The 25,229-nt window shown below is 43.5% G+C and overlaps 1 protein-coding gene across 1 annotated transcript in view; it reads left to right on the top strand.

The window, feature by feature from the left end:
• The first annotated feature begins 297 nt into the window (after positions 1 to 297).
• Positions 298 to 25,229, top strand: part of LOC137236766 (splicing factor YJU2) — a 109,417-nt gene continuing 84,485 nt past the window's right edge. Inside the window, exons 1-2 of the mRNA XM_067759753.1 lie at positions 298 to 585; positions 647 to 989. Coding sequence (XP_067615854.1) covers positions 562 to 585; positions 647 to 989 — 367 coding nt within the window. The 5' untranslated portion in view covers positions 298 to 561. The remainder of the gene's footprint in view (positions 586 to 646; positions 990 to 25,229) is intronic.

Genomic DNA, 25,229 nt, shown 5'->3' with positions numbered 1-25,229 from the left:
ATACGGCACCAATGACTCCCGCTTAAGAAACTCGAACGCTTCTAAAAAGAAAATTGATTTTTTATTTCTTAGAAGAAGATCGGTTGAATCGATTAAAAATCGAATCAAAATCCAGCTCTATATTATGGTACACAATAGCTATCATCCGGTGGCGAAATCCTAAACCAGATAAATAATTTTACATGTAAATGCAACAACAACGATTTGAGCCAGATAAATCCAGATAGAAGTCTGGTTCAATTTGTGAGCCAGATAATTTGTTAATTACTGTTTTTTAGGTTGGCAACGCGGCCTTTAATATACCTACTTTTTCAAAAATAGATGTCGTTGCTTAGACTTTCGCCGTATGAGTTAAATGAAAAACAGCGGCGACATCTGCCTATCACATTTCACGTGTGCGAAAATTTCACGACATCTGCTTCTTAAGTCTCTCAATGATCCAAAGCATTCCCGTGAGAATTGAGCGTGAGCCGGAGCTGTAAAACTCACTGAAAGACGGCAAATGATACTGTAAGTGAAAATAATTTTTTAGTTTGTGCGTAATTGTAAAAAAAAAGTAAAATGTCTGAGCGAAAGGTTCTTAATGTAAGGGATAACGTTGTAATAAAATATTAAAAGTGTGTTGTTAATTTAACTTCTTTTGTAGAAATATTATCCTCCGGACTTCGATCCGTCAAAGATTCCTCGCATGAAACTTGCCAAAAATCGACAATACACAGTTCGTTTGATGGCACCATTTAACATGAGATGCAAAACATGCGGAGAATATATTTATAAAGGAAAAAAATTCAATGCCCGTAAAGAGGATGTAGAAAATGAAACCTATTTGGGAATACGTATCTATCGATTTTATATAAAATGCACGCGTTGTCTTCAGGAAATATCTTTTAAAACTGATCCAAAGAATACTGATTATGAAATCGAGGCTGGAGCCACTCGTAATTTTATGGCATTAAAATTAGCAGAAGAACAAGCTATTAGACAAATTGGTAATATCCGAAAACCTATACACAAGATTAAAAGTGTACAACTGCATTTTGTAACAAAGCGCGCAAAGTGGAAATTCGGTAGTAGTGCAGTTTACGGTACCCACCCTAAAGTTGGGCCAAGATTTTCGAGTGAGGTATCAAAAGACGCGTATTAATCTCGAGAACAATAATCCGAAGGCGGAAAAGAAAAAATTTATCTCTGTCGGGAGATATTTGCAGTTGAAGTTGGCGATTTTAATGTGGTTTTTGTTGTGTTGAACCCACAAAAAAAAATGTGCATCACCGTGGCGGTCTACGGAGGAGGGTCAGGTCCACATCTTTCAAATAAACGAGCAGTCGGAGGTACACGCCGCTTGGCCAAATGTCCTGGGGTACACGCAAAATTTACATGCGACTCAGGAAAAAAAGCTTTCCGCAAGGTCCGCTTCGGCTCGTGTTATCCCCGCCGGACGAATTGCGGAAATCCGGTATCATTTTCCGGCGGAGGCTGAAAATATAGCGAGAATACGGGCCTTATAAGACAGCTCGAACCCGGCGACCCACCCTCAGCTGGAAAGGGGGTTGGAATATACCCGCGGTAGGTATGCCTTTCGTAAGAGGCGACTAAAATACCAAATAGATTCAAGGGGTTGTATAGCGCAACCCGGAGCCGGTTGCCAGCGCATTATATAGCTTCTCCAAACGCAATTGTCAACCTCACCTATTCGTGGCAAATCCTGTTACATTGACCGAGGCTCTGGCGACCCCGAACTCCTAATTTATCTAGGAGGTGTGAGGGCGGTATGGCCTAGAAGGTCGCAAGTGGTCATAACAAATGGTACAGGATCTGCATCGGGCCATTAACATCGATAACGCTCCTTAAGATCTTCGGGAAGTGTCCTAATCGCTGCGACAACAACATCTACGTCTCCTGGCCTTCACACAGTTCTTTGCTCCATCCAATAGGCGCCACCGATCATAAATTTTCATCAATGTCCTCTAACAGAAGTCCAAGGAAACTTGCTGTTGGTGGGCCTGTATTTTCTTGAAGTGAGTAACCTTTATCCTTCGCGACCATATCGGGGACGCGACCATACCTGGGACTTTCCATGTGCTCTGTGAGCTGCTACCTGAGTCATGCTCCGACGGTGAGCGCCTAGACTTACTCGTCCCTCTAGAGGGACTGCTAGGGTGGTGGTTTTCGTGCTTGGATGCACCGTCGTAGCCTCTCTTTGTCAGCTTTTCTGGCTCTCCGGCAGTCAATTCTTCTGCTTTCTCTTGCGGCATGCGCTGCGCAATGGAGGTACTGGGCCCTCCATAGATCTCGGGTTTGTTGCCTGCCGCCGCGTTGTGCTCTCCTTGCGTTGGTGCGTTGGTTTATATCTCTTATTTATCCCATCCAATAGGTACGACCTATCACAAATTGTCATCAATGACCTCTAACGGTATTCCAAGGAAACTTGCTGTTTTAACAGGGGTGGACCATAACGAGAGGGGTTTTAGAGGCGTTGGTTCCACAATGAAGTAAACGGGATGGTTTGTGTCAAGTGGGGACGCATTACAAGCCGGACATATATTTTGTATGTCTGGGTTGATTCTGGATAGGTAAGAGTTTAACCTGTTACAGTATCCAGATCAAAGTTGAGCTAGAGTGACTCGCGTTTCCCTAGGGAGAGTGCGTTCCTCCTTTGCTAGTTTTGGGTATTGTTCTTTGAGGACAGGATTTACCGGGCAATTCCTGGCATAGAGGTCCGGCCCGTGTTTGTGGAGTTTACTAAGGAACTGCATGTGTTTTTTGGCTTCGTACGGCTGTATTCTCAGGTCCCGTATTTCTTCATAATGCTTACGGAGATGACTCCTTAAGCCCCTGGGCGGTGTAGGCTCATCAATCAGATGTCTGTTGGGTTGCCCAGGTTTCTGGGTATTCAACAGGAACTGGTTGGTTAGCATTTCATTTCTCTCCCTAATGTGGAACATTCTCGCCTCATTATGTAGATGGTGTTCTGGGGACATAAGAAGACAACCCGTGGCGGTTCTGCGACCATATCGGGGACGCGTAGCATGCAATCGTCTGGCCAATTGCTTTGTAAGTGGTAATGAGCATTCCTTTGTCTTTACCCCAAGTACTGCCAGCAAGAGATTTGAGTATTTTATTGCGGCTCTGGATCGGTATAATTGCGGCTGTGTCTTAAGCGACCAACGAAAGTAAGTGAGGTTTTCCTTACCTAGGCCGCGAAGCTGATATATTACTGTTCACTTTCATCATTTAAATTGTTGCATGTGTAGTGGTATGATATTTATAAAAGCAAAAAGGAAATGTTAAAAATTTTTTGGTACTATTGCGGCAGCATGCTCACAAAAATGTAGATCCTGATCAAACATTACACCCAAGATATTTGGGTGTAAGATAGTCGGTAGCGTGATGCCATGGACGTGGATGTGCCATTGACGTGGATGTTCAAAATGTACGACATTTGGGACGCTTCCCAAGGCAGCCGGTTCTATGTACCGGAGCGATTCGGCGGGAATAAAACGAGCCGAAGTGAATTCAATGACCTTGCGAAGCACGCTCCCCTTGACGGGCATCAGTCGGGATAGGGAGGGCAGCTAAGAGATTGTCAGTATAAGATTTGTGGGATGATTTCTTAAAATTCATGAAAGTGTGTTTTTCAGGGGCAGTGTTATAAAGCCATAGGCAATAAAGCCATATGGCCTTATATCTCAATGAAACGAGAAATTAAACCATATGGCTTTATTGCATACACCCAAGTGCAATATCACCATAATCGTTGAGGGACCAAAGTGGAAATAACGCCATAACAGTGTAATTGTTACGGTTACAAACTGCCAACAGAAGAAAATGATACAAGTCCCAATATTTAACACAAGCACAGTAATTCTGCGTAGAACACCTTTGTGCATAGGCGGCCTTCGGCCGCGCTTATAAAAAATAACCCTGGGCTACGCCAAGCCAAGTCCGGGTGTGTGGTATAACCGTGGCTACAGCCACGGTGATGTCCTTCTGCGTAGTACACCCTTCTGTATACCACAAACCCGGACTTGGCATGGCGTAGCCCAGGGTTATTTTTTATAAGCGCGGACGAAGGCCGCCTATGCAGAAAGGGAAAGGCAAATACTGTTTGATCCATGCAAACATTTCAGACTTTGTCAACCATGTTACCAACAACTAAAAGAAAGTGCTGAGAAAGGAGTATACAAATGAGGAATACATACATTGTGCCCAATTTGTCGTGCCATTATCAAGAATGCCCTTGCTGTTTCAACAGGGGTGGACTATAATGAAAAGGGGGTGTTAGAGGCGTTGGTTCCACATTACAATTAAATAGATGGTTGGTGTCATGTGGGAACACATTGCAAGCGGGGCATACATTTTGTATGTCGGGGTTGATTCTGGATATGTAAGTGTTTAAACTGTTACAGTATCCAGAACGAAGTTGAGCCAGAGTGACTCGCGTTTCCCTGGGGAGTATGCGTTCCTCTTCCGCAAGTTTTGGGTACTGTTCACTGAGTACGGGATTCACCGGGCAATTCCTGGCATAAAGGTCCGACGCCTGTTTGTGGAGTTCACCAAGGACCTGCTTGTGTTGTTGTTGTTATAGCGATAAGGTTGCTCCCCGAAGGCTTTGGGGAGTGTTACCGATGTGATGGTCTTTTGCCGGATATAGATCCGGTACGCTCCGGTATCATAGCACCATTAAGGTGCTAGCCCGACCATCTCGGGAACGATTTATGTGGCCACATTAAACCTTCAGGCCATTCCCTTCCTCCCCACCCCCAAGTTCCATGAGCAGCTTGGGGTCGCCAGAGCCTCGTCTGTTAGAGAAACAGGATTCGCCGCGGATAGGTGAGGTTGACAATTGGGTTGGGAGAAGCTATATATTGCGCTGGCAACCTGAAGGGTTGCGCTACACAGCCCCTTCAATCTGGTATTTTAGTCGCCTCTTACGACAGGCATACCTACCGCGGGTATATTCTGATCCCCCAACCCGCTGGTGGAGGACCTGCTTGTGTTTTTTGCTTCATACGGCTTAGTTCTCAGGTGCGGTATTTCCTCAAAATGCTTACGGAGATACTCCTTAAGTCCCTAGGCGGTATTGGCTCATCAATCAGATGTCTGTTGGGATGCCCAGGTTTCTGGGTATTCAACAGGAACTGTTTGGTCAGCATCTCATTTCTCTCCCTGATGGGGAGTATTCTCGCCTCACTATGCAGATGGTGTTCTGGGGACATAATAAAACAACCCGTGGCGATTGTGAGAGCAGTATTTTGGCAGGCCTGTAGTTTCTTCCAGTGGGTGGTTTTTAGGCTTGGCGACCATATAGGGGACGCGTAGCATGCAATTGGCCAATGGCTTTGTAAGTGGTAATGAGCGTTTCTTTCTCTTTTCCCCAAGTACTGCCAGCAAGGGTTTTGAGGATTTTATTACGGCTCTGATTTTCGGTACAATTGCGGCTGCGTGCTCACCAAAATGTAGATCCTGATCAAACGTCCCACCCAAGATTTTGGGGTGTAGGACAGTCAGTAGCGTAGTGCCATCGACGTGGATGTTCAAAATGGTCGACATTTGGGACGTCCATGTTGCAAATAAGGTCGCGGATGACTTAGTCGGTGATAATGCCAGGTTTCGCGAGACGAAAAAACTGGAGAGATCAGGGAGGTAGCCGTTTATTCTGTTGCGAAGCTCATCGATTCCTAGGCCTGGGCCTGTGGCCATTATTGTGCAGTCATCGGCTTAGGAAACGATAGTAACTCCTTCTGGTGGCGAAGGTAGCTTAGATATGTTGAAATTAAACAAGAGTGGGGATAGGACACCACCCTGCGGCATCCCCTGTTTAATTCTTCTTGGTTTTTATGTTTCATTTCTAAATTGCACTGATGCCTGATGATGCCCAGATGATTTGCGGTTCACCTTTTAAGACATGGGGGAGGGGAAGACCCTTCCAGGTCTTGCTGTAACGTGCCATGGTTGACCGTATCAAAAGCTTTTGATAGGTCTAGCGCTACGAGTACTGTTCTATGGTGGGGGTTTTGAGTTAAACCGCAATTTATCTGGGTGCTGATAGCGTGGTGGTGGTGCTATGGAGTTTTCTGAAGTCATGCTGATGGCAGACTAGCTGCAAATTTGCTTTGAAATAGGGGAGCAAAATGGCTTCAAGCGTCTTGGCTACTGGCGATTGGAGAGATATCGGGCGATACGACTCTCCCTGATCTCTCCAGTTTCTTCGCCTCGAGAAACCTGGCATTATCACCGACTAAATCTTCCGCGACCTTATTTACAACATGGACGTCACAAATGGTTACCATTTTGAACATCCACGTCGATGGGACTACGCTACCGACTGTCCTACACCCCAAAATCTTGGGTGTGACGTTTGATCAGGATCTACATTTTGGTGAGCACGCAGCCGCAATTGTTCCGAGAATTCAGAGCCGTAACAAAATCCTCAAATCCCTCGCTGGCAGTACTTGGGGAAAAGATAAAGAAACGCTCGTGACTACATACAAAGCAATCAGCCAGCCGATTACGTGCTATGCGTCACCCATATGGTCGCCAAGCCTATAAATCACCCACTGGAAGAAACTACAGGCCTGCCAAAATACTGCTCTCAGAATCGCCACGGGCTGTCTTATGTCCCCAGAACACCATCTGCATAATGAGGCGAGAATACTCCCCATCAGGGAGAGAAATGAGATGCTGACCAAACAGTTCCTGTTGAATACCCAGAAACCTGGGCATCCCAACAGACATCTGATTGATGAACCAGCACCGTCTAGGGGCTTAAGGAGTCATCTCCGTAAGCATTTTGAGGAAATACGGCACCTAGAACCCAGCCGTATGAAGTGGAAAAACACAAGCAGGTCCTTGGTGAACTCCATAAACAGGCGTCGGACCTTTATGCAGGGAATTGCCCGGTGAATCCATTGCTTAACGAAAATTATCCAAAACTCGAGGAAGAGGAACGCATACTCCCCAGGGAAACGCGTGTCACTCTTGCTCAACTTCGTTCTGGATAGTGTAACAGGTTGAACTCTTACCTATCCAGAATCAACCCCGACATACAAAATGTATGCCCCGCTTGCAATGTGTCCCCACATGACACCAACCATATCTTCAATTGTAATGTGGAACCAACGCCTCTAACACCCCTTTCCTTATAGTCCACCCCTGTTGAAACGGCAAGTTTCCTTGGACTCCCGTTAGAGAATATTGATGACAATTTAAGATTGGTCGCGGCTATTAGGTGGGGTGAGCATTGCTACAACAACAACAACAACAACAACAACTCTCCTATGTTAGCTGGTTTCCCAGGCACTAGTAGTGGGACCACCGTGGCCATTTTCCACTTTTCGGGTATGACAAAGGTGGAAAGAGACAGGTGTAACACATGTGCTAAACATTTGAAACCCTCCTTTGCTAGGCTTTTAAGCATCGGCATGGCTATGCCGTCTGGGCCCACTGCTTTGGATGGTTTAGCATGACCGATGGCATCATCAACCTCTTTGGCGGTGATGGTAATTGGTGACGCGCAGAAATTTATGTTTATGTGCGTGTCTGTTGGCCCTCCGTTTATCTTTGTCGACCGTAGAATGCATTATATATTGTCGGCAGAAAGCGCTCGCGCATTTGTTCGCATCCGACAGCACTTTATCGCCAAAGGCGATGGAAACTTTGTCATTGTGCCTGGACGGATTCGATAGGGACTTTACGGTGGACCAAAGTTTACCTACACCGGCAGAGAGGTTACAATCGCTTAGGTGCTCCTCCCATTTCGCCCGCTTGTGTTCATCTACAAGCAATCCGATGCGTTGGTTCATATCCCTTATTTGGGGGTCGCCAGGATCGAGCTGTCTTATAAGGTCACGTCCTCTCGCTAAACTTGCGGCCTCCACCGGGAAGTTGCGCCGAATTTCGCGAATTCTACCGGCGGGAATGAAACGAGCCGAGGCGGATCCAATAACCTTGGGGAAAGCACGCTCCCCTTGGCGGGCATCAGTTGGGATAGGGAGGGCAGCAAAGCGGTTGTCTGTAAAGGATTTGTATTCGTCCCACTTTCATTTTTTAAAGTCAATGAAAGTGCGTTTTTCTGCGGCGATGAAGTCGGCGGAACGCTCGAGCGAAATAAGTATAGGCAGGTGGTCGGATGCCAATGTTACCATCGGCTGCCAGTTGACGCAGTTTACGAGTTCTGCGCTCACGATTGAAATATCCGGCGAACTGTGACAGCTTCCTACCATACGTGTGGGGGCGTCTCCGTTTATTGTACAGAACGTCGTTTCTTCTATTTGATCCGCCAACATCTCACCCCTACTATCCACCCGTTTGAATGCCATAGATCGTGATGGGCATTGAAATCGCCTAAGATAATGCGATTGTTGCCAGTGAGTCGGCGCTGATATTAGGGCGGTATTCGCTGGGGCAACAGGTGGAAGGAGGGATTTAGATGTTGATGATTTCTAGGTTTACATCGCCTGACCGGATAGATAAGCCGTGACGTTGTAAGACACTGTCCCTGCGGCGGATGACGTGGTCAAATATTTTAGATTGCACTGAGTGGTGTATGATAAACGCGAGGCCGCCTCCATTTCCCCTCTCAGGATTGTTTCTGTGGACTTCATACCCAGAGCAGGTTTGCAAAGCAGATCTTGCTGTGAGTTTGGTCTGTGGAATCGCTGCAATGCGGATGTTATGCCGCTTCATGAAATCAACTGATCGTCCCAGTTAACACATTACAGTTTAACTGCAGTATTCTGAAGTGCAGCGGGGGAGACGTCGTCACTCTAGAGGTAAGTGATGGGTGACTACGCCTGAGCTGTGGGGGGCCAGGACGCAAATGCTGTTGTGGCCCTGCGACTGGACGTCCCTGGCTAAGGAGTAGGGTACCCGGTATAGTTGGGTTTGCAACCTGGCAGCATGGCGAAGACTACGGGACGTCATTGGGCGTGAACAAAAAGGAGCCTCAAAAGATCCCTTGCACGTGACACACTGACAAGGGTGTGACCGTCCTAACAAGATTCTTTTCCGACAAACGCAGCAAAACCATTTCTCTGGATCGGGATCAGGTGCAGGTCAGGTCAGGAAATTGGCGGGTCCCTGTATTGAAAGGAGTATGGGCAGGTGGTTGTTGTTGTTGTTGTAGCAATGCTCGCCCCACCTAATAGCCGCGACCGATCACAAATTGTCATCAATATCCTCTAACGGGAGTCCAAGGAAACTTGCCGTTTCAACAGGGGTGGACCATAAGGAAAGGGGTGTTAGAGGCGTTGGTTCCACATTACAATTGAAGAGATGTTTGGTGTCATGTGGGGACACATTGCAAGCGGGGCATACATTTTGTATGTCGGGGTTGATTCTGGATAGGTAAGAGTTTAACCTGTTACAGTATCCAGAACGAAGTTGAGCAAGAGTGACACGCGTTTCCCTGGGGAGTATGCGTTCCTCTTCCGGGAGTTTTGGATAATTTTCGTTAAGTACTGGATTCACCGGGCAATTCCCGACGCCTGTTTATGGAGTTCACCAAGGACCTGCTTGTGTTTTTCACTTCATACGGCTGGGTTCTCAGGTGCCGTATTTCCTCAAAATGCTTACGGAGATGACTCCTTAAGCCCCTAGGCGGTGCTGGTTCATCAATCAAATGTCTGTTGGGATGCCCAGGTTTCTGGGTATTCAACAGGAACTGTTTGGTCAGCATCTCATTTCTCTCCCTGATGGGGAGTATTCTCGCCTCATTATGCAGATGGTGTTCTGGGGACATAAGAAAACAACCCGTGGCGATTCTGAGAGCAGTATTTTGGCAGGCCTGTAGTTTCTTCCAGTGGGTGATTTCTAGGCTTGGCGACCATATGGGTGACGCGTAGCACGTAATCGGCTGGCTAATTGCTTTGTATGTAGTCATGAGCGTTTCTTTATCTTTTCCCCAAGTACTGCCAGCGAGGGATTTGAGGATTTTGTTACGGCTCTGAATTCTCGGAACAATTGCGGCTGCGTGCTCACCAAAATGTAGATCCTGATCAAACGTCACACCCAATATTTTGGGGTGTAGGACAGTCGGTAGCGTAGTGCCATCGACGTGGATGTTCAAAATGGTCGACATTTGGGACGTCCATGTTGTAAATAAGGTCGCGGAAGATTTAGTCGGTGATAATGCCAGGTTTCGCGAGGCGAAAAAACTGTAGAGATCAGGGAGGTAGCCGTTTATTTTATTGCATAGCGCATCGATCTTTGGGCCTGGGCCTGTGACCATTGTTGTGCAGTCATCGGCGTAGGAAACGATTGTGGCAGGTGGTCAGAAGCTAAAGTAAGCATCGGCTGTCAAAGAACGCAATGTATGAGCCCTGCGTGACAATTCCTTTAATTCTGGAGGAGGCATCGCCATTTATCGTGCAGAATGTCGTATTGTCTATTTGTGCTGCTAGGTTCCTGCCTCTGCTGTCGACTGGCAAGCTGGAATGCCAGATATGTTGTTGTTGTTGTTGTAGCTAAAGGACACCCCCGAAGGCCTCGGAGACTGTTAACGATGTTGATGGTCCTTTGCCGGATGGAAATCCGGTACGTTGTAATGAAGCTTTCTTCGACCCGATGCTTTTTTAATGATTGCTGGGGTATACTCGCCGTGTTTTAGGTTCGTTTACAATAAACTTGTATTTCGGGGCACCTTGCAAATCGTTTTCATTTAATAATTCACTTTATTGATTAACTCTTAAGCAGAATAATATAGATGTAAAATATGTATATTCCTCACCTAATTCGATCTTTACTCTGCAATCAGTAGCGGATAAACGGTCCCCTCGGGTCCCGTTGGGAGCATGCCGTTGGGGCGTTTGCTTCGCCTATGCTTCGGCTTGCGTTGTTGTTGTTGTTGTAGCGATTAGGTTACTCCCCGAAGGCTTTGGGGAGTGTTATCGATGTGATGGTCCTTTGTCGGATACAGATCCGATACGCTCCGGTAACACAGCACCATTAAGGTATTGGCCCGACCATCTCGGGAACGATTTATATGGCCACATTGAACCTTCAGGCCATCCCTCTCCCCACCCCCAAGTTCCATGAGGAGCTTGGGGTCGCCAGAGCCTCGTCTGTTAGTGAAACGGAATTCGCCGCTCGAAGGTGAGGTTGACAATTGGGTTGGAGAAGCTATATATTGCGCTACACAACCCCTTGAATCCCCTTCGGCTTGCGTCGATGCCTCTGGTATGGTATGTGACTGCACTGTCTCTGCTGCGGCTAACATCGTATGTCTGTAGAACCCTGGGCTCACCGCGCCTTGTCCTTGGTGAAGCCCTCCGTCGTTTCCCGGACGTCGACGACAGCATTCAATGGTTCGTATATCGTTTTGGCCACACTCCCAACAAACACTTTTCCGTGGGTTACGGTACCTCCTGGCATAGTGTCCTTCGTGGCCACCGGTCTACATATGTCGCTCGGGTCGAAAACCTGATTGTCTGGAGGTGAGTGTTGCTGTGTGTTCGGTGGTTGCTGGTAGAATGTTCGTTCCAGCCGTGGTGGGGATCTATAGGTTTATCAGCCACGACGTGCCTAGCTACTTCGCGTCATGATCCTTAGGACGTCCGTCGGTGACCTTCGGGATACCCTCGTATTCCTCGGCTAGTGTGAGAAATTCTGCTAGATTGCTGAAATCCCTCCTGCGAATGTAAAGTAAATAGTCGGGGTGGCTATTGCGGAAGATCCTTTCCAGCCGCTGCTCGTTGCTGCATTCGGTATGTCTCATCAAACTCTGTATGGCTATCACGTAGTCGTCTTAGAGACGCTCGAAATACCTGGCTGGTAGGAAGAAACGTAAAAAACCCTGTTGAAAGTCGCCCAATTGTCGCAATGTGCGTTGTTGTTGCGGTACCATTGGAGAGCGGTGTCAACGAGTAGTTCCGGCATGGTTTTTGGGAGAAGGTCCACGTCTAGCATATACACTTCGGCCAGCTCCTCCAGCCGTTCGATGAAAGACAGTGGGTCTCCCGTCCACCTTCATATTTCACTGACCACTTTCTTACTTGGTCGATGATGGGTGCGAACATAACGGTCGGTTCATGAGATGTCTCACCGTTGGTTGGTACCGTCACTCCTGACGATGAGTGCTGCTGTGGTGTTGGTGCTGGTTTTCTGGAAGAAGTGAACTGGCTTTGCTCTGGTAGTCTATCGGGGATGTACATGGTTCCGCCAGCGTTCGACGGAATCGGTGTCTTTAACTCATTTAAGCTCTCACTCGTGGCTGTAGTGTCTTTGTAAGTGGCTTCTAGTGTTAAACATTTGCTATGTATCTCCGAGTTAACAGGTGCTTTCGAAGTCAATGCTCCTATGCTCTTTCTGATTTCCAGGGCGGTGACTGTCTGCCCAATACCCAACTCCTGTGCAATGGATATCAGCTGTTCCTTTGGTATGTTGTCTAACCACGCGGTGTCAATCATTTTGCCGGTCAGGGGCCGAATCCTAACATACGATCCGTGATCGAATGCCGTTTTTTAAATCGCAACAGCTCCGCAATGGTCTATCGGATTATTGAAATATGTGAAATAGGGACAACGCGTACTCACTAGATCCATAATATATTATTTTTTTAAATAGTTGGATTGCCTTAGTTTTATCCCTTGAGTGAAAATAGTTTTCGATCCGTGATCGTATGTTACGATTCCATAGCAGGTTTCTAGTCAGGAATGTTCCTTCTTACGTTGTACGATTTGCAGGGAACTGCTCGGGCGCCAATTGTAACGAAGCTTTCTTCGCCCAGAAGCTTCTTTAATGATTGTTCGGGTATACTCGCCATGTCCAAGGTTCGTTTACAATAAATTTGTATTTCGGAGCACCTTGCAAATCGTTTTCATTTAATAATTCATTTTATTGATTAACTCCTAAGCACAATAATATAAGATGTAAAATATGTATATTCCTCACTTAATTCGATCTTTAGTATGCAATCAATAGCGGATTAACGGTCCACTCGTGTCCCGTTAGGAGCGTTTGGTTCGCCTATGCTTCGGCTTGCGTCGATGCCTCTGGTATGGTATGTGCTACACTGTCTTTGCTGCGGCTAACGTCGTATGTCTGTGGATCACAAAGTGTAACGATGAAACTCTGCGGTGGTTTGTGACTGCGCTGTGTCTACTGCGGCTAACGTCGTGCCTGTGGAGCGCCAAGTGTAACGGCGAAACTCTGCTGTGGTCTGTGACTGCGCTGTCTCTACTGCGGCTAACGTCGTATGTCTGTGGAGCGCCAAGTATAAAGGCAAACTCTGCTGTGGTCTGTGACTGCGCTGTCTCTGCTGCGGCTAACGTCGTATGTCTGTGGAGCACCAAGTGTAACGGTGAAACTCTGCTCTGGTCTCTGACTGCGCTGTGTCTACTGCGGCTGTCGTCATATGTATGTGGAGTGCCAAGTGTAACGGTGAAACTCTGCTGTGGTCTGTGACTGATCGCGGACTCACGATGCTGTGGAGGACGTTTGCTTACCAGGGAGCAAGCGTGGTCTTAGGCGTTGTGGGGCTGGTATAACCTGCTTACCCTCAAATCTTAGCCCACGACTTTCTCCTATGAATCGCACTGCCTTGCAGTGGTTATAACTGACATGCTTTCCAGAACGATTCAGTAGTAGCTCCGGTAACAACCACAACCGCGTGCTGACTGCCTGTCGTGCTGCTGTGTCGCATATTTTTTAAAAGTTATCTTCGGTGTTGCTGCCTTCGTTGATTGTGTTTCGTGTTGTGTTGACTCTGGTGCTGGCCGTGTTTCTGGGTAGTATTTTCTGTTGTGTTGTCTATGTTGCTGATCATGTTTTGTGGGGCGGTTTTTGTGTGGGCCAAATTTATGGCTTATATCTGGCCCTTACACGTTCCGGTAACAATCACCATATAGGTACTAGCCCGACCATCTCGGGAACGATTTGGTAATACCACATGCAACCTTCTTGGCCATACCGCCCTCCCACCCCCTAGATCCATCGGGGTCGCCAGGGCCTCGGCTGTTAGAACAATCGGCTGTTAATGAAACAGGATTCAACACGGGTAGGTGAGGTTGGCAATTGGGTTGGAGAAGCTATACATATATTCTGCTGGCAGCACCTTGAGAGGGTTGCGCTACACAACCCCTTGAATCAATTTGGTATTTTAGTCCCCTATTACGACAGGCATACTTACCGCGGGCATATTATAAGCCCCCTAATCGGCTGGGGCGTGGTGATCGTGGTGAGCGTTGAAATCGCCAAGGATAAGGCGGTTTACGCCACAGAGTAGCGTACTGATATCGGGGCGATAGCCACTTGGACAGCAGGTGACAGGAGGAATATAGACGTTAGTTATTTCTGGGGCAGTCGTCACTCTGGGAGTCAGAGATGGGTGAAGGCGCCTTGAAGGATATAGGCTTTGTCGAGTGTGCTGTACTATTGTTTTGGCTGGCAGCAAAACCTGGGACCGGGGTTAAGTTCAATACTTTCGAGAAACATGTCGAAACAAAACTGAGACCACCCAAAGAGGTTGCCAATGCAGATGAACTGGAGGAGTCCAATGACTTCCTAACAAGGACGCTTATGACTGCGTATAACAGAGCTTGCCCTCTAAGAAGATTCAGAGGGAAAGCAAAGCCGCCATGGTGGAGCAATGAGCTGAGTCTTCTAAGAGGACAGGTAAAAGCAATGTTTAAGCTAGCAAACACCGTGGAATGCGAAGCGGGTCGAGAGGAGTACAGGGATCACCCCAGCGGGTTAGGGAGCTTAGAATATACCCGCGCGAGGTATGCCTGTCGTAAGAGGCGACTAAAATATCAAATTGAATTGTATGCGGTAGATGGTATCACTCGTCCTCTTCACAACTTTGTAAGGGCCTTCCCAACTGCACCAAAATTTGGATAGAACACTTTTCCGCCGGCGAGGGTTGTATAACAGTACCAAATCTCCCTCCAAGAAACCTTCCGGATTGTTCTTGTACCTGTGTTTCATCATACTGCTCATTATCCTAGTTCGTTACCTCATACTCTGTTGTTTGGCCACTGGACTACGTCGAAGAGCTTGATCTTGACGGATTCACCTTGCATCATTAGTATCGTCTTGACAGTTCACAACAGTAGTGCGCCCTGGCTTGAAACCAGCCTTGCATTCTTTCTGGGGAATTTTTTCCTTCGTTTTAGTTCGTCCATTTGGGTTTGTCAGTGCCAGTGTTTCTCTCGCAGGTATCTTTGATTTTGCTCTGTTTGGCCCATTCGTTCCATCAACCTTTGCCCAATCTAATGCCTTTGATTTTGGTGGTCTTTGTCGAATCGCCTCTACCAGCACTCGATTACTGCTGAACTTTTTCTCCAAACTAAGTTGAGCGGTACTGGCGGATCCTGGCTCTTATAGCGCATATTCCTTCTTTGCATGTCGACCCTGATGCCATGGTCAACTAAGAAGTCCACTCTCAATATGACTTCCTCAACAGTCTCTGCCACAATGAATTTGTGTAGAACCTTGACCTTCCCAATTAAGAAATCGCATAGCACTTCTCCCTGTACTTGTTTATACTCACCAGTGACCGTACGCAATCTTGCTCCAGGTAATTGCTTTACTCTCCTGTTGACCAAATCAGATCTAATTAAAGAATTAGATGCATCCGTATCTACAGTCAGTACACTCTCCTTGCCATCCACATTTCCTCTGACGGTAAGACTGCTCGATTTTCTTCCTCGCTCTTGCTCATCTCCTCCAGCTTTGTTCTTAAGACCACTCATGCTGTTGAAACCACTAGGATCAATATCGCAATGACGTGCAATGGCTTCTCGCATTTAAAGTATAGCATAACTCTTTCACTCCGCTTTTGCGATCCTTTCAGTGTCTCCAATATTGTGTTCACACAGTCTGGCCTTTCTACCTTCACACGGCGTGCTTTGAAAGCTGGCTTACACAGAAGCGATGCTGGTTCCTGAATCAGTGCATGGGATACCGTTTCAGCAAATGTCAGCTTTGGGTTTGCGTATGTAGCTCACTTCGTTTCCATGTCCCGTATGCCATTTATAAAACTCTGGATTTTTACCCTCTCGGTGTATTCCACGGGTGCGTCCGCATTTGCGAGATGAGCCAATCTTTCAGCATCCGAGGTGAACTGCAAAGTCTCATTAGCTTTTTGGTAGCGGTTTTGCAACTCTATTTGGTATATCTGCTTTCTGTGTTCGCTTCCGTATCGCCTCTCTAGAGCGCTCATCAATGTTACGTAGTTGTTCCGCTCTCCCTCGGGAATAGTCTAGGATTTCAGCAGCAGATCCTTTCAATGCGACGAATAGTGCAGTAACTTTATCTCACTCCAGTTGTTCACTGCTGCGGTCTTCTCAAACTGAATCTTAAACACCTGGAAAGGAGCAGAACCGTCCAAGGATGGTGTTTTTACCTTTGGATTACTCGCTGGAACAGCTGGGCGATTTAGTTGTAACTGCTCCATACGACTCTTCAAATCATCGACTTCTACCTGAAATTCAGCGATTTTTCCATCCTGCGCTTCCAGTTTTGATTGATCAAGGACATCAAGGATGCCTAATTCCCTATTAAACGATATATTGCTGTATGCAGATTTTTCTTTTTATCTAATATTTTTAGAATAAAATTCGGCCTCAGCTGTATTTTATTGCAGCTGGTGGGTGTGCCCCATGCTGCGATTCCATATCTAATATAGGATTCTGACAGCGCCAGATACGCCTGCAGAAGAACAGAGTAGTTGGTACAAAGACAGATGTTTGAGGAAGTACGAGGTTTTTCTCTACTTGTTTCTCAAATACAAGACGTGTTCATTTCACTTGAAATGGTCATCAACGACTATTCCTAAGTATTTATACGTCCGAACAGTTTCGATGGTGATGTTGACGTGACAAACATTGCGCCTCGTTATTATGCAGACAGTCGTAACAATGGTACGTTAGATTTATGTTTGGCGTTTTTAAGTGGGGTGGTCGTATGTCCATTAATTTTGTTTTTAGTCCGTTTACTAGCAGTCCGTTGTCGTGTGACCATTTTGCAACAATATTAAGTTTTATTTGCATTATATTTGTTGCAGTCTCTAAATCTTTATGAGATACAATGATGGCGGTGTCATCGGCGTATGCAAATACTTCGCAGTTTTTCAAATGCTTGAACATGCTGTTTGCATATATAAAAACAGGATTGGTCCCAGTTTTTATTTATTTATTTATTTATTTATTTACGATCTTGAAGATCTATATAATTTAATAAGGTACAAAGTATTTTTAATGTTTACATATTTGTTTCAATTCATTGAATTTCTTTGACTTCAACTATATAATAATCTATAAAATATTTACTAAATAAATTTAACTACTTTACAGGTAGCGCTTTACAGTAGCTGTATAATAACTTTCTGAATTTTTTGGTATTATTACAGTTTTTAATATCAATTGGCAGATCATTATATTCTCTAATTCCTTCGTAGTATATACTTTTTTTATCGAATTCAGATCTCACTACCGGCAAGTAAAAGTTGTTATTGTGTCTTGTTTGATAGCTATGGACCTCTCTGTTTAGTCTGACACGTTCACTTAGGTAATTCGGCAAGTTTCCCAACTTTATGTTGTGTATAAACTTCAATGTGTAGTAAGTGATGTTCTGTTTTACACTAAGCCAGTTTAAGCTGTCTAGTAAATCCTTAATTGGGGTATCATACCGTTTTCTTAATATGAAACGCATAACTTTGTTTTGTTTAATTTGTAGCCTGGATTTTTGCGAATCAGCTAATGCGAATAGGATTGTAGGACAGTAAATAAAATGCGGCTCGATAATGGATCTATAGACCATTATTTTGTATTGCATACTAATATGCCTGCATGAACGAAACATGAACCCTATTTTTTTGGAAATTTTCCCTTCGATGTATTTAAGATGTTCATCAAATTTTAATTTGTCATCTATAATTATTCCCAGGTATTTTATTCGGGTTACTCTTTCTATAGGGGTATTTGCTATTTTTAGCGATACATCATCTTGAGTCACTCTAGACCCCATTATCATCCATTTTGTCTTTTCTATGTTTATTTTAAGCATATTTTGGCACAACCACTTATATATTGCCTGTAGGTCCGATTGTATTTTTGAGGCTGCCTCATCAATTGTGTTACCGCTTATAGTCAAAAGTGCATCATCAGCAAATAATCTTATTTTGCAGTATTTGATACAGTTTTTGATATCATTTATGTAAATTATAAAAAGAATTGCTGCAAGCACCGATCCCTGTGGCAATCCTATTTCAATGTCCACTTCGGGGGAAATCTTATTTCTTATTACAGTTTTCTGTTTTCTTCCACTAAGGTAACTTTTGAACCAGTTAAGCGCTATGTTTCTTATGCCAATTTTATACAGTTTTCTTATAAGAATATCTCTGTCTACTGTTTCGAAAGCTCTTTTTAGGTCGAGGAAAACTGAAATTGTAAATTGTTTCTTCGTTCTACTTTCTTTCCATTCTGCAATTACCAGGTTAAGTGCAGTTTCACACGAGTGTTTTGATCTAAACCCCGACTGCTCCTTTATAATAATTTCGTTTTTATTTAAGTAATCCAGCAATTGGTTCTTAACTACAGTTTCTATTATTTTCTCATCGCTAGGTAAGGTATTTATGGGTCGTATCTCCTCTGGTTTAATTGTTCCCTTTACTTTTTCCACAGGTACAATTACTGAGGTCTTCCAGCAGTCTGGAAATACACCAAATTGGAAACTTTCATTAATTACACATGTGTAGGTATATCCTAAGTACTCCATGCTGTCTTTTAATACACCTTCCGTTACTAATTTTTTTCCTCCGTACTTGTTTTTTAATTTCGTTGTAACTCTCATAATTTCTTCAACATCTATTTCCTTCAATTTAAACACGCTTCTGCTTATCTCCATTTGATTTCCACCTGCTTCGAAGATTTCAATGCTATCTCTGATTCCGATTATGCTCTCATTAAAGTAACGGTTTAATTCAGTTGCTATTTCATAATCATCTTCAATAAGAGCACCATTTATAGAAATTTTTTGAATTTGTGCTACCTCACTACTCAAATTTATGGCGTCTTTTAGACATTTCCACATTAACTTTTGGTTATTAGTATTTCTTGAGATTTTGTTTTCCATAAATGTTTTCTTTTTTATTTTAACTGCTTTTTTGTAATATCGTTTTATTGTAATATAGTTATCCCAAATATTGGTTCTCTCTGCTATTTTAAATTGTTCATACTTCAGCTTATTCAACTCTGTTAGTTCATGGTCGTACCATTTATTAATCAATTTAACTTGAACTCGCTTTTTATATGTTAAAGTGGCCATTACGTCATTAAGGATGTTGTTTATTCTTTGGACCTTTAGGCTCACTTCGCAGTTGTTTAGTTCAGCTAAGTTGTAAGTTCTAAGGAGATTTACTAAGTGGTCTTTTGCATAGTTATTCCAACACACGCGGTTTTCAAAGATTCTCATTTGGTACTTCTTTTGAACCTTGAGGAACTCCATGCGATATCAAGATTGCGTCGCTAAAGTGATTAGCCACTTTAACCCTAAAGTGTCTTAGTTGCAAATAGCTTTGACACCACTTTAAGCAGTGACCTCGTATTCCTGTATTTTCTAGAGCTTTAAACAACTGCCCGTGGGAAAGAGTATCGAATGCTTTAGTAAAGTCAATAAATAGCGCAAGACTGTTATTGTTTTTTCCGAGGTTTTCGTTGATTTTGCTAGCAAAATTGCCAAGGAGTTGATTAACATTTCTTTGTCTTTGGAATCCATAATGATTATGTTCTATGATTTTATATTTTTCAATAAATGCTCTTGACAATAGCTTCTCTAAGATTTTTTCCACAACTGGTAATATTGCTATAGGTCTATAATTTTTTGGATCGGATTTGGTGTTCCTGTTTTGTGCAAAGGTCGTATTACTGGCATTTTTAAGGCGTTTGGCATAATGGATTGTTTTAAGCTGAGGTTAATCAACTTGGTTATCACTGGAGCTAACACAGATGAGCTTTTTTTAAGATCTTTAGGCCCAACGCCGTCAAAACCTGGGCTTTTAAACTCGTCAAGTCCCTGGAGAATATTTAAAATTTCTTCCTCACAGATCTCTTCTATATATATAGAGTTAGGCGTCTTATAATCGATCTCAGTTATAGTCCTAATATCACAGGTATGTATTGCACTTTTTACACCATCATAAAATGTTCTAGCAAAAGCATTACAGATTCCCTTTATGTCTGTACTCTTAAAGTTTTTTATAATAGTCATCATATGATTAAAATTTTTCCAATAACTTCGTTAATAATTGCCAAGTTTTCTTCATGTCACGCCTGCATTCGGAAAACTTGTTCATATAATAAAGGTTTCTAGCCTTATGGATCTGCTTATTGACGTAATTTCTGTATCGTTTATATTGTGATTCTACTGTATGATCATTGGGCTTTGGTTTCCATTTGCGATATAACTTATCTCTATTATCGCATAAGGTTCTTAGATCCCTTGTCATCCATTAGTTTGTTTTTCTTTGCTTTTTACTTTTTTTCTCAATGGCAGAGTTTTAATATATTTTTTTGAAATTGGATTGTATATTTTCGTATAATTCCTCAACATTACTCAATGAGAGAGAGTCGCTCCAGTTTGTGCTATTTATCTCTTCCCTTATACTGTTTTCACACAGACGGCTTATTGAATAATAAAGGCAGTTTTCTACATTAAGACGCTTATTGAGCTCAATCTTCCCTACAAAATTCGAATCTATAATTATTTCATTAGTGACTAATCGAATGCCAAATGAAGTTAAAAGCACAATGTTTAGAGTGTTCAGTTTCTTAGTTTTTGGTGTGTTCAGTGCTTAAAAATGTCATTTGTTAAAGTAAATGTCATTGTCTGTCATATAGCATTGTCATTTTATTCGCTTGATATTTCATCCTTCATACTAATCGAGCAGTTACTTCTGTGTGAAAGCAAAAAATTTACGATTTCATTAGAAGGTGAAATGAGATCATTAAGTTTCTGTGTGAAAACAGTATTATTACTCTTCTAGCATCTAAAACATTTGAGAAGGGTCCAGTGTTTTTTTAATTTTATTTTGTTTTTTTTTTTTTTTATGGATATTCCGAATATGTACCAAAGAGTAGTGGTCTGTGATATTGCATCAACAGTGGCCGTTTCTATATCAGCACTTCTGCATTTTATAAAAATGTGGTCAATACACGTTGTTGTTCCCCTATTTATATCTTCTCTTGTACAGTCACTTATTATTTTCCGCATACCACAAGAAGAGAGCATATCTAAGTAAAGAGTCACATTATCATTAGAAACGCTCATCATGTTAGTATTAATGTCGCCTATTAAAATTTCACACTCTTCTTTACTCGAATTTCGTAGGAAAGTCTCAAGTTCGTGTACAAATGTTCGTATGTTGCCTTGCGGGGGACGGTAAATAGCATGTACTGTACATACAAATGTGTTTGTGCACTACTCAATAATTTTGACTTCTATATTCTCAAAAGTGGTCGTTTCTATTATTTTACATTCATAGGACAGACTTTCTCTTATATATATCGCAATTCCATTGCAATTCGATGTTTCGTTTTCCCTTCAATTTTTGTTGTTGTCTCGTCCCCATCAGGATGAAAGACATCATCGTCCGTATTAATTCCTTCCGACTCCATTACCTCTCGTAGACGTGCTTGAAGTTCGATCTTATTGAGGGTTGTATTCAATCCACGGCTCTCCAACTCCTTCTTCAGTTGCTGGATCCTGAATTCACTCAACTTTGCCATGTCCAAGTTGTATTCGCAATCTTCGGAATTTATTTAACAATCCCACTTCTGACACCAATTGTAACGAATTTAGTGAAATTCGGCTTATTCCAAACCTTCTGATAACGTTCGAATCGCTAAACTGTTGAATAAGTCCAATATTCAATAATGCAAAATGGTCTTTATTAGACTACTTTGAGAGTACTTCACAATAACTTTTACTTCACAACTAATTGCGTGTTTAAATCAAACTGCTTAGAGTATGCCTCAGCTTGCGCTGCTTTTATACTCTCGGTTTCCTCGTTCACCCATTTCTCCTAAGGTCTAGTAATTTCGTGAACTTCATGCTTCGTTGCCCGCCATATACATGTATATTTGTAGTTTGTAGCCATGTGCGTGTGTATATGTGACTACTACTTCGGCTGATGATGACATGCGTTTGTGAGTATCTCTCCGCTGCCTTGTATGCATGTGTGTAAATGATGATTGATTTGTTTACGTACATGCAAGTGGCTGTTTAGTATCGGCTTAGTGATGCTAATATTCGTCGCAGTATTATGAACGTGAGTGAGAGGGAGATTTCTCTGCCATTTCTTAGGAGTTTTTTCACTTAAAATAGTTAAAAGAAATTGGTTCTTTTAAGAAAGAACACTTATTTGTACAAATTTGTGCCAAAATATGTACATTCTACCACAACATTCTTTATTTTAAGTCGATAAGTATTATTAGTATCATTAAAGGTCTGGAAGCACTACGACCTTTGTGCAGATCTATTGTGCAAGACCTTTCAGCCTAATTTTGTATCTGGAGGCTCTTGATGTATCGAAGTACCTCTTCAGGCTTTTTACTCCATATCACATAGGGATTAAGAGTCCCACCACCTAGATGGGATAGTCTCTGCCTAGCTAGAGCGGCGCATTCGCAGAGAATGTGAACCGGCGTTTCATCATCCAGCTCACAGAAACGACAAATTTGGGTATCAGATAGATTTAATTTACTTAGGTGATATCGTAGACCGCAGTGTCCCGTGTAGTACCCAGTAAGAGTTCTTAGGTCCTCCCTGCTTAGGTTAATGAGTTTGGCTGGTACTTTCGTTGCCGGAAGTATAAACAGTTTGGCCTGCCTTTGCCCTGGGCAATCAATCCAGTGACGTCTGAATTTTTTAGTTTCCCAGTTACTTATAGTTTCCCTGGTGTGTGCTTTTGTAAGTCCACAAAAGGGCTCTGGACCATAGAATGCTGATGTAGCACCCTGCTTTGCTAGGTAATCTGCATGTTCATTACCTTCCTGTCCCTAATGTCCGGGAACCCATCCCAACAAAACCTTGTTTTTGGCTCCCAGGGCATTAAGGATTTCAGTGCATTCATCCACTAGCCCAGATGTAACTGTGTAGGATTGCTAGGCACGCAGTGCCGCCCTGGCTGTCCGACATAATGTAGATGCTCTTCAATGTTGAGCCTCTCCGCAGACATTCTTCTACCACAGACCTCTATTGCATGAATTTTCTGCCTGAAATATGGTGGGGTATCATCCCATTGGTATCGATTTTTTGAAGTTTGGCCCATAGATGCCAGCTCCCGTTCTTCCGTCATCGAATTTCGATCGGTCCGTGTACCAGACCCCTGAGTCAGGGTCGTTATAAGGATTGCCTATTTCCCAGTGGGTCCTATCCACAATGGACACTTCAAAGTTCCGTGAGATTCTAAGCTTAGGGGACATTACGTCACGCAGTTGTAATGATGGATTTCCTATGAATTTTCTTATTACTTTCATATGACCTATCATATTTCCTTCCTTCAACTCAGAAATATTTGGAAGTCTTAGTGCACCTAGTGTTGCCTCTTTCTCTATCAGAATAGGGAAGGGAGGTATTTCCACTAAAATACTAAGTGCGTCAGCAGGGGCGGTTCTCATCGCACCCGTTATGCCAACGCAAACTAATCGATGCAGTTTGCTTAGTTTAGCCGTGGCCTTTCTTTGCGTGGCCTTCTGCCACCAAACTAGAGAAGCATAGGTGACTATTGGCCTTACGACAGTATTAAATGTCCAATATACCATTTTTGGACAAATCCCCCATGTTTTGCCCTAGAGACGAGTACAGGCGAAGAAAGCTCTTGTTGCCTTTTTTAGGATAGCATCCAAGTGAGCATTCCAGTGGGACCCCTAGATATTTAGCCTCCATTGTATTTTTGTACCACCCAGGGATGGTTCTGGGATAGATACTTTCCTTCTCCGGGTGAAAGGCACTATAACAGTTTTGTTAAGATTTATAGACAATCCTTTGGTATCGCACCACGTCTCTATGATGCAAACGGCTTGTCGCGTGCGATCTGATATTGTATCTTCGTGCATCCCTCTGATGCAAATAACTAGGTCATCTGCATATCCTTGTGTGTCAAATCCCTTGGTTTTCATTAACTGAAGGAGGTCATCAATGACCAGGGTCCATAGGAGAGGGGAGAGCAAACCTTCTTGTGGGCAGCCTCTTGTGGCCGCAATTGATTCAGTTGTCCCTCCCAGTTCCAAATGGATTTTTCTACTCTTTAACATAGACAGCACCCATCGTATTATTATAGGGCTTATGTCCTTGTCAATCATAACTTGTTAGATAGCTTGATGTGTTGTGTTATCGAAAGCCCCTGATATATCAATAAAAGCGCAGAGTGCTATATTTTTTTGACTCTAGAGCCTTTTCGATTTTTACCGTGAGACTATGAATAGCCGTCTCCGTGGATTTCCCTGACTGGTAGGCGAACTGATTCCTACACAGAGGGAGTTTATTCAGATTGACCTCCCTGATATGCTGATCTAAGATTTTCTCCATACCTTTTAGGAGAAAAGAGCTTAGGCTTATTGGTCGATACGACGAGGGCAGTTGCTCGGGCTTCCCTGGCTTTGGTAAGAATACTACCTTAACCTCTGCCTACCTGCTCGGGATATGGCCGAGCAGTAGTGATGCCTTATATAAAGTGGAAAGGACTGGGGCTATATGCTTTATCCCTTTTGCTGTAACAGACAAGGGTAGACCCCATCTGGTCCTGGTGGCTTGAATGGGCTGAAATTAGACAGAGCCCATTGCACTCGTTCCACAGTGGTGAGCTTTGTTGCTAAGCTTTTTTCATTACCACTGATGGTTGGAAAATCTGCCATTATAGGTGGTGATTGATAGCCTGCTGTGCAGTCAGGAAAGTGTGTTTCTTCATTTCATCATGTGTGTGTCTTCATTATTTCTACTCCTATCTTGTTTCTTGCAAATTGATTTTCACAGCGCTGCAACATACATATGTTCCAGAAACGATGTAAACATTGGACGTGTTTTATGGCAATGATGCCATAGTGTCATATTTGTTGACACTTTTCCCCCGTGTTCTGGGATGTATTAACAATCAGTATGCCGATATAACAGCATAAATTTTAGCAAAAAGTTTATCATAACAATAATAATGATAAAATAATTATTTTTAGGCCTTGAGCTCTATTCGAACACTAAATAATTAGGCACTATTGACTCATTCAGTCTATTCA

Source organism: Eurosta solidaginis, chromosome 1, assembly GCF_040869045.1.
Source record: "Eurosta solidaginis isolate ZX-2024a chromosome 1, ASM4086904v1, whole genome shotgun sequence".
Lineage (NCBI taxonomy): Eukaryota > Metazoa > Arthropoda > Insecta > Diptera > Tephritidae > Eurosta > Eurosta solidaginis.
This window is presented reverse-complemented; position numbering and strand designations above follow the sequence as displayed.